At 32.1% G+C, this 10,141-nt stretch overlaps 1 protein-coding gene across 1 annotated transcript; it reads right to left on the bottom strand.

Moving 5' to 3' along the window:
* Positions 1-3,900: 3,900 nt before the first annotated feature.
* On the bottom strand, positions 3,901-4,798 carry LOC143587399 (uncharacterized). Its single transcript, XM_077068700.1, has 3 exons — positions 4,646-4,798; positions 4,464-4,570; positions 3,901-4,373 (listed from the first exon to the last, which is right to left on the bottom strand). The coding sequence occupies exons 1-3, from the start codon at positions 4,781-4,783 to the stop codon at positions 4,058-4,060; spliced, it is 561 nt and encodes a 186-aa protein (XP_076924815.1). The 5' UTR covers positions 4,784-4,798; the 3' UTR covers positions 3,901-4,057.
* Between the last annotated feature and the right edge of the window lie 5,343 nt (positions 4,799-10,141).

Below are 10,141 nucleotides of genomic sequence, written 5' to 3'. Positions count from 1 at the left end.
TCTTCAAGACTCGATATTAACTCAAGATCTTTTAATCTAGGACACGCACGTTAAACCGTCGGCTCGCTTTCTTGAAGATTATTATTATTATTCTAAGTTTTCTTCATCGACATCACTATTTTCCAAGTGAGTAATTTCATCCCCGTTTTTGCTTTTATACTTTGGGGGTAGCTTGCATACTTACTTAAACAAAAATGATTTAAGACTCGAATCCTCAAACCGTAACTCTAGTTTATGTGTTACTTAGAATAATTGCTCGATTGTGTGTTCATATGACTAATTGTTAAATGTTTATTGCTTTTGTTGGTTGGCCTCATCCTTATCCTCAATAAGTATGACCATATGCACCTCCTTGTAATTTGGTAGTTTTACCTATTAGAAAGGAGCCTCATTTATTTATGATTTATATACAGCAATTGTTGTTATTATTTACGGTTTCGCATACAAGTTGTGGATTTTGCCTCATATTATATATACACAAAAATCATGGAATTGCTCACTAACATTCGTGTTGATAAAATATATTTTATGTAACGTTACAGGTTTGATTATTGGTTGATTGGAGATTGAAGACGTTATTTTCATTTTGGACCGTTAGGATTATTAGTAAAATGAACTATTTATTTTTCTTGTATTTTGTTGTATTTGTATTAGCAAGTTGTGTGGTGTTTTATGTTAAATGAAATGAATTTGTTGTTTAAATATTGACACTTTAACAGTGTCGTGTGCATTGAAACAATCACGTCGCGCCCCGGCATGTTTCGCCGCTTTTGGTCGGGGTGTGACATTACGTGTTTCATACTTTTAGCTCTGCTTTATATTATTTTTACACTTTCTTAATTATTCTTATGTGATCCAACAAAACTTTGAAAAACTTCACTCTAATCTACCTATATTCTAATAAAGTAAAATAAATAGGGACACTTGTCATGTTTTGGTTAATTCTTTCAAATTTTTTCCCTCCAAAACTAATATACCCTAATATATGTAATAAATCAATAATTATTCACTTTCCTTTTACACTATATTTATTAAATCTATATATTTTTATAAATATAAATATTAACATATTATTTTACTATGTATTTCAAAATACTTGGTGAATTCCAAAAATCTACAACAAATCATGTTTCTCAAATGAAAATTGTTTCGTGTTTTTTGTGGAAGTTAAATGTGATTTTATGGGTCAAAAGTTGGTAAATAGATTGTTTGGTACAAGTTAACTACATTTAGGTCAAAATTTGTTACAGGTCAAAAATGAAAATTTTGAGTATTTTTAAAAGTTTGAGAATGCAAAATAGATTTATCGCTAAATTTGTTATGAGTTCAAGTGTTAACTTTAAAATGTCAAAAATATGAAAGTTAGAATTTTAAACATGATTCGGGTTTCAAGTTTATTATTAATGACATTTTTTGAAATAATCAAAAGGTTCAAGATTTGACAAATTGACTATTTTCCCTCAACTATTAAAATTTAAGAAAAGATTGCGAACACTTTCGACATGCCATCCCATGCCTATCAATGCTTCTAACTTTTATCAAATTTGAAATATTTATGTCAATATTAATTTTTCCTTCAATGGTGATCAAAACGTTGTATGGGAAGCATGTCATGCAAAACTATGCTCAAATGAAACAAAATATTCACAAAATTGAATTGGTTAACATGCTATTTTTTATGTTGTCAAGAAGCCCTCTGAAACTTATCAAAATCTTTTTTATGGTGTAGCTCAGAAAAACATAGTTTTTGAAGAGCATCCATTGCTACAATTTAATATGGGAAAATTCCTAAAATAGCCCCTTTTAGAGAGAGTCCCCAAAATAGCCCATTTTTTCCTCAAAATTTTTTTAAGATTTGGACTTTCCAGACGCATTAGGAAAAGATAATAATATAGGGGTAGTAGGCCAAATTTCTAAATAAAGTTAGGGAGGAGACCAGATTTAGGAAAATAATGAAAGGAAAGTCCAATTTTTTTAAAATCTTGGAGTAAAAGTTCATATTTTTACTAAACTTTTTTTTCTCAAAAAACCGTCTTGAGAGACTGTTTTTTTATGTTTCCTATCTTTCCCGTCCATATTTTCAAATTCTAGCAAAAAGAGATTTTGAAATCTCGTCTTGAGAGACGAGATTCTACCACCACCACCACCACTCACCGTTCGCCTTCTACCGCCACCACTACCGCCACCATCCACCATCACCACCGCTACCATCGATCCCTCCCACCACCATCGTCCGCCACCACACGGACATTTCTTTTATTAAGTTCATTTAAAACAATCATTTTGTGATATAAATAAAATCAATTTATGTATACATTATATAGATATAAGCATAGATGTAATACATTTTTTTTCCATATACGCTATGTAATTATTTGTTTTACTTATAATTTTATAATTTAAATTATCCCGTGTGTGACACGGGCTCTAAAACTAGTTTAATAAATATATTCAAACAGAAAAAGAAAATATGATATTATAACTTTTAAGTTATTATTACTTACACTGATTATTAAGTGAATAAAATAAGGGAACTATATAATCTAAATTTTGTTTGATGACGAAAAACAGAAACATGTTATCCTTTTTTTAGTACTTTTGAAGTTTAAAGATGGCAAAAAATGTGACTTTGATTGATTAGCAAACTCTACCCCCAAAAACTTTTCCTTTTCTATATTATCTAAAGTTGCAACTTGCAACGCAATTTGCCATTATTTGATAACTGATTTTCGTTACAGAAGTTGATCAACTGAGAGCAAAGTTATTGTTAATCGCATAAATAGAAAAAAAAGCCCAACGTTAGAAATGTGAAGGTACCTTCACCGATTGACATTGATAGGGACACATGTTTCATTATAATCCAACACTAGGTCTCAGATAACAAAGATTACTCAAAATTAATTAGTTTTATTGATGAGACATAATAGCACAACAATATAGGATCAAATGCCTTTTTAAAAAAGGTATGCTAATGCTCCGAAATGTATTGGAGTTATATGTTACCTTGTTCTAGTATATCTTCAAGAAAATTATATATGACATCAATATACTTGGATTTTGAATTTCTGATACACTAGTTCTTCTCCAAGAGGGGACCTCAAAATGAAAGTTTAAGAAAACAAATAACAGATTTAACTGAAAAGAATATTGTTTCATCTCATTATTGTGTGCCTAAGAAGTAACATAGATGAATACATGAACCCTAGTCTTTATATTTAGCAAAACATGATGCATGCACAAAAATCATACAACCCTCACCATTTATGGGAAATTACAGTGTTACATACATATGATGAAGCAAAGACAATGAGAAAAAATAAGTAAAACCAACTAGGGATGTAAATTTGATATAATGCATCTAAAAGGCTAAAATCATATTGAACTGTCCTGGAGGAGTTGACGATGCACCTAAGCTGTAAGACAAAGCTCACCTAAAAAGCCTAATCTTAAGGATCGAAAGGAAATAGACCCTAACATTGCTTCAAGGTTTTCAAAGGGCACATCCTATTCCAAATGCCTAACCATAGCGTGAGTCTGAGAGAGGGATAGGGAGGGGGTAACCCATGCCTAAAGAAATGTAATTTTTGTCTCTTATTTCTACTTTTCCCTCTTAATATACACACATAAAATATATTCTTATACTTGCTAGACCATCAAAGGTTAGTTAAGTCCAAGCTTGGTATCACTAGAAACAATTCAACAATGCTATTTTTTATATCTTAAAGGAAGTACTGGTATACTTTAACCCATTTTATGGGTTAAACAATAACATGTAACCGTTACTTTGCATGCAATTAACCCTCCATAGTAAAGTTGTTCACCAAGCCTTAACATCATCAAACACAGATAACAACATAACACACCATATCCAATGATACATCACATTTGCCTTGAATTGGGTAAAAGTAAAAATTCATAAGATCATAAAATGGTATGAACAACATTTCAAGAGCTGCTTCTTTTCCCTTGTTAATCTTACATGTTAATTACCCGAAGCCCCACTGTTCCTTTTTATACAAACAACATCATTATAACCAAATTGCACCAACTAAAGCAGTTAACTAGAACCATAAACAGTTGCTCTACAACAAGGGCAATGTGCATTACTCTCCAGCCATGGTAACAAACATTCGGAATGAAACCGATGCGCACATCGCAGGTGCGCTACCTTCTCACTTGCCTTAAACTGATCCAGACAAATTGCACACTCATCATCTTCAGATGACTTCCATCTTAACCACTTTTTCCCCCACCTAAGCTTCTTTAATCCCTTCCTTTTCGACCCGAAAACCTCCATTTGCAAATCTTCCATCACCATTGGAGCAGTACTTAATCTCCTTCCAACACTAGTTATTGTTTCTTGACTGTTTTGCCTGCACAAATCATTCACATAAACAAATTGCGCAAACTCCTAGCTTTTTGGAATCAAATCAAGATTCAGTTTTTATATTTATAATCTATACCTTTTAATTTCTTGTTTTAAATGGCCTCTCAATCTTCCATCCAATCTTTCTTTAGCTTCTCTAGCTGCCCCACCTAAGTTCTCATCTTCATCTAATTGATATCTTAGCTGAAAAAAGTCAAAAGTTAAAATTAATCACCATTTTTGACTTCCAGATTCAGATAAATTATCAATCTTTCTTACCAAGAACGAAGTGGGTGCGAGATGGGTATCATGAGAAAGCCTAATTCTAGCCGATCCAAATCCAGAACCCGGGTTTGGGTCACTGCCACGTAATCTTCTCCTCCGAGCAGTTTCAACTCCGGGTAGCATACCAGCCATTCGACGAAATGCGTCAAAGAAGGGTTTTAAAATTAAACAAGGTGTTGTGAATGTGATGTGGGATTGATTAACATAAGAGATGAAGATGAAGATGAAAATAAAGAGGAAGGCTCACGGAAAGGGGGTGTGTTTGGTTTGGAAAGAAAAGAGGGAAAGAGGTGAGAAGCTTCATGTGAAAGAAGAATGATGTGATTAACCAATAATGTATGTAATCAACCTGGTTGGTTTGGTCGACATCTACGTTCCACAAAAACAACCTACCAAACTCAATCATCACTTTTGTTTCACTCTTTCACCTTAAACAAAAGAAAATCAAAATCCACATAATTTTTGCAATTACGACATCCTGAGATCTTAAGGTATGCTTGAAATCTAGCTCGGCTTGTGAGTTTCCTCTTTGATGGTGTTTCTAGGTGAATCGCACATGGAGCGTCAAAAACAGTATAAACGTTTTACATTTCGTTATAGAAAGACTCACTTGAGTATTAGGGGTGGTTTTAAACGTTGTTAAAAAAAATCTATATAATTTTAAAGTGAACTAATAATTTTATCTTTTTTATTAAAAGTAGTACTTTTATTTTGCTTTTAGATTAACAAAAGTTGTAAAGTGATTATCATTTCAGTTAAAGGGTTTTTCTTTAATTAAATTGATTTGTTATAATTTTAAGTCACTTTATTATTTATATATACATTGAAGAAATATGATTTGGACTTTGTATATCGGGTCACTTTAGCTTGTAGAACCTTGATTCATTGAGTCCGGGTTGTGTTGGCCGTACTCACGGTGTTTTGCCTATGTGGCAAGTTGTGTAGCGTATGTTATATGGTAACTAAATAAGATTTTTGACTGTCAATGTGTTATGCCCATGTGGACTCTGTTGTCCTTCGAAAAAGACAATTAACCATACTTAGTATTTTATATACCAGTGGTGACATGTGAATCAGGTGATTCACTCTTATAGTTCTTTCTCTCACACATTAATTGTTTCGATTAGATTTGATATTTATTCTCGCTCCGGATGTGGTCACATAGAGATATTACTTTCATGTGGTGTGGATAAAGGTGGTTTGCCTTGCAGGATCGATCAACCAATTTAAGCCGGACATTCTAAGAGTTCAGTCTCATATAAGTATAAGTATGTGCTCAAATCCTATCTGTGGCAAGTAGTCTACACTCTGCGCTAAGACCAAGCATGGAATTCCCATTTATTCTCGCTCCGGATGTGGTCACATAGAGATATTAATCCCCCCCCCCCACACACAGTGGCGGATCCATGAATTTTTTTTAGGTGGTTCCCTCTTAATTTATAAGGTGGTTCCTACGCGTCTTCTATATATCCGTACACTATTATTTCGAAACTCGGGTGGTTCCGGGGAACCACCCGTTTGTATGCTGGATCCGCCAATGCACACACACCCCAGTTGATGGTATGCTTGCCTAATAGATTGGACTTAATACAAATGAAACAAGTTTAAAGTGTCGTATTATTTTATGTATCTCACATTTGTTGTCCCAACTGCTTTATTAGTAATTTATATACATCATAACATAATATGTTTTAAGGGTCAAGTTATTCTACAAAGGTAGACAAAAGTGAGTAGGACGAGAAGAATTTGTAGCAGAAAAAAAACACTAAAAATAATGAAAAATTAATTAAAAAAAACTATAAGTCAAACTTTAATAAAAAAAAAGAAAATAGTAAAAACACAAAAATGCTCCCACCGTCTTCCTCGTTCTCAAAAAAAAAAAAGAAACCCAATTTTGAAGGAAAAAGATCATTATGTCTTTGTATTTTTGTTTTGTTATTTATTTTCGTCATTGATAGTGTCTTTTTTCCTTATCGTTGTGTCGTTTTTTCTTGATATTGTGTTATATTACTCAAAAATGTGTTATATTTTGAAATCTATTATGTTTTTTTTATTTTTAATTGTGTTTTTCTGTTTATTTTCTTCATTATATCTTTTTTCTCGGCATTATATCTTTTCGTCGTTTTTTTGGAACGGGAATGTCAGGGGAAACATCTTAGGTTTTTTTTTTAATTTATCTATTTTTTATTTATATTTTGAGTTATGATTTTTTTATTATTATTTTTAATTTTTTAAGGTTTTTTTTTGCCACAAATCCTTCTCACACTTTTCAATTTCGGTATTCCTTCACATATTAACTTTTCACTGTGTTTATTTTAAACTAGTTTGAGACCCGTGTATTACATGGGTAATTGATGAAAATTTTAAACTTTAATCATTAAGTGGAATACAGTCAATAAAATGATCATATATGGTTAATACAATTACAATTTATATTAAAATTACAAAAATTACATAATTAAGATTACACAAATATGTTATAAATAAGTAAATCCTTCCTTGTACACTACATTTGTGATTATATTGGTCGGTATACATTGTCTATCAAAAATAAAAATTTTTAGTTCATGTCTGATTTATAACTCTTGATAAGGTAACATATAGGTTTGCTTATAACTCTTCTGTGTGACAAATAAGGTTATTCAAGTACATACCAACCATAGATAAATGATAATGTATCCATAAAACTAAAAAAAAAATAAAATCAAGCACATAAAATATCATACCTTTTAATCAATTAATATGATGTCATTTGAAATCATTTGCTTATGTGTCACACCCCGACCAAAGGCGGCGGAACATGCCGAGGTGTAACGATTGTTCATAAGCACATGACACTAATTAAAGTGACAGAATTTAATAAACTCATTTCATTTCACAACATCGAAAATGTCACATAACAATTATCCATAAAATAACCATAAACAAGATATCACAAAATATGGCAAATTTGATATTGTTCATTTTTACTAATATCCTAAGGTCTTTGATGTCGTTTTCTTCACAATCATAAATCAACCAAGATGCAAACCTGCAACATTTCATAAAATAAAGTTTGTCAACACAAAGATCGGTGAGCAATTCATAAGTTTAATAATATTAGTATATAATAAAGATAGCCACAAAACTTGCATACGAAACGATAAATAAAAGTGGTAATTTGGATAAATAGATATCGCTAAACACATTAGCGACACCTAGCTATAAGGGGATGCCAAATAGTCTAGGATTTTATAGTTATCGTTAATTGCATTACGTTAACGACACCTTGCTATAAGGGAATGCCAAATAGTCTAGGATTTTATAGTTCCACCAACCAAAAGCGATAAACACATAGGCATATAAGCATAAAACACCAAATCGAGCAATTATTTAGGTAAAGTATACAATTACGTTTGTGGTTTAAGATTCAAATATAAAGCATTTTGTTGAATAAGTATGAAATGTCACCCCAAAAATAAAAGATGGAAAATGGGGTATGAAGTACTCACCTTCAAGTAGTAAACTTGAAAGATGATAATTTGGAGATTTGTCGGAACGAAGAGTTTAACGCACAATGCCTAAAAAGAAAAGAAGTCTTGAATTTAGAAAGGTTGTCTTGAAGGTCTTTAAACAAAATAAATGTTGAGAAATGTAAATAATTAAAGTTCAAGGTTTTAAAATGTAACTATTTAAGAATTTATAATAATAACCCTTTAAAAATGTAAGTTTGCTCGAAACCGGGTTAAAGTATCTACCTTAATATTTACTCAACCTATGTTAAGTAATAAGGTGGGTAAAATGCAAGAATGCAAATCCCTTTGGAATAAAGATACTAAAACGGTTTTTTTTATCGAGTTGTCGTTTCGGGTTGTCGTTTCGGGTCTTGATAATTGGTCAAACCCAAAGTCAACTTTCCAAAATATTGAATGTTATGAGATAACTAAATAAAATTTAATAAGACTTAACCAAGTATGTAGTTCCATTGTTTTAGAACTAACAACGCACGTTAAGCGAGTGTTCGGTTTTGTCGGTCCAAACTTTGTTATAAGATCAAGTTGGATCCAACATTTCCAAGTACTTAAGAAAATATTTAAAAATCAATTTGTAACTATTTTTAAAGAAATATACAAGTCTTGATGGCTAAAAAAACACACTTGTGTGTCTTAAGCGAGTAAGAATCGGTTTGGTTCGGTTTCCATCTCACAACAAGTTCATAGATGGTTTTCACATGTCCAAACATTAAAGAACTTGTATAATAATGTACAAATAAAAAAAATACCAAAAGTTAACCGTAAAGTCTTTAAACAAAAGTTCGGTTTTCGGTTCGGATCGTGTTTCGGGTTAAGACCGAGGTAAGATTCTACAAACCCATAACCATAGAATTTGTAAAAATGATTTTAGAAACTTAGATCTAACAATAAGCATGTTTAAACAATTATTTAACAAAACTAGTAACAAAGTTCGGTTTACGGTTTAGAGCTATTTACGGTTAAACCGAAGCATAGACTCTTAAAAACCAATAACCATGGAACTTGTAAACATGACCAACAAACTAAAATATGCAAGATTAATATGTATGAACAAGTTATATAGATGTATATATATCAAGGACACGAAGTCCTTCATGAAGCCTTGCCTTATGAGGTCCGAAACCTCACCGACCGGAATCGGAGAAGTAACTACCAAAGGTAAACAAGGGGTGTATATTATATATATGTTGCACAACCATAAACAAGTATTAATAAGGCTACATAAACTAATTAAGATGAAAGACTAAAAACCTTCAAGAACACTTACGAAGATAACCTTGAATCTTTGATGTTTGAGAGAGTTTTTTTTTTGGAGTTGTAGCAAGGGAAAATGAAGAGGAAAGGTGGTGTATATATAGGGTAATGTTGGTGGTCAAATATGGGTGTGAGACACAAGAGTTTTCATGCAAAATGGATCAAGACAAAAACACAAAACAACAAAAATAAATAAATAAATAAATAAAAATAAAAATAAAGATAGGATGTTTTCAAGACCCAACAAGTGTGAAACAATATTGTAACATAAATCCATCATTTTGATTATAACATAAGCTTCGGTTTACAAATCGGGTCGGTTTACATAATAAACAAATACAAAAAGGAATACAAACATGACCCGAAATTGACGAATGTCACATTATCCCCTACTTTAGGAAATTTCGTCTCGAAATTAAGACGAAGACGATGCTGCGAACAAATGTGGATACTTCTCTTTCATTTTGTCTTCTCGTTCCCAAGTGAATTCCGAGCCGCGCCGTGATTCCCATCAAACTTTGACTAACCGAATACGGCTACGCTTGGTTCTCTTCTCGTTGCGATCCATGATCTCAACGGGTCGTTCAACCAAGACCATCGACTCATCGACATGTACTTCGTCGAGAGGTATATGGAGATTACCCTCGGCTAAGCACTTTTTAAGATTTGAAACATGAAATGTCGGATGAACACCGGTAAGTTCTTCCGGTAGTTCGAGTCGATA

Source organism: Bidens hawaiensis, unplaced genomic scaffold (assembly GCF_021521415.1).
Source record: "Bidens hawaiensis isolate Kalapana, Puna unplaced genomic scaffold, B.hawaiensis_p1.1 tig00035489_1, whole genome shotgun sequence".
Taxonomy (NCBI): Eukaryota; Viridiplantae; Streptophyta; class Magnoliopsida; order Asterales; family Asteraceae; genus Bidens; species Bidens hawaiensis.
The sequence above is the reverse complement of the archived record's forward strand: the minus strand, read 5'-3'. Positions and strand labels throughout refer to the sequence as shown.

What these genes read in the sequence shown, in the direction of transcription:
- LOC143587399 (XM_077068700.1), bottom strand. Translation starts at nt 4,783, where the DNA reads ATGGCTGGTATGCTACCCGGAGTTGAAACTGCTCGGAGGAGAAGATTA. An exon ending in TCGCACCCACTTCGTTCTTG is followed by an intron (nt 4,571 to 4,645) that starts GTAAGAAAGATT and finishes GACTTTTTTCAG; the next exon opens with CTAAGATATCAATTAGATGA. An exon ending in TTAAAACAAGAAATTAAAAG is followed by an intron (nt 4,374 to 4,463) that starts GTATAGATTATA and finishes TGATTTGTGCAG; the next exon opens with GCAAAACAGTCAAGAAACAA.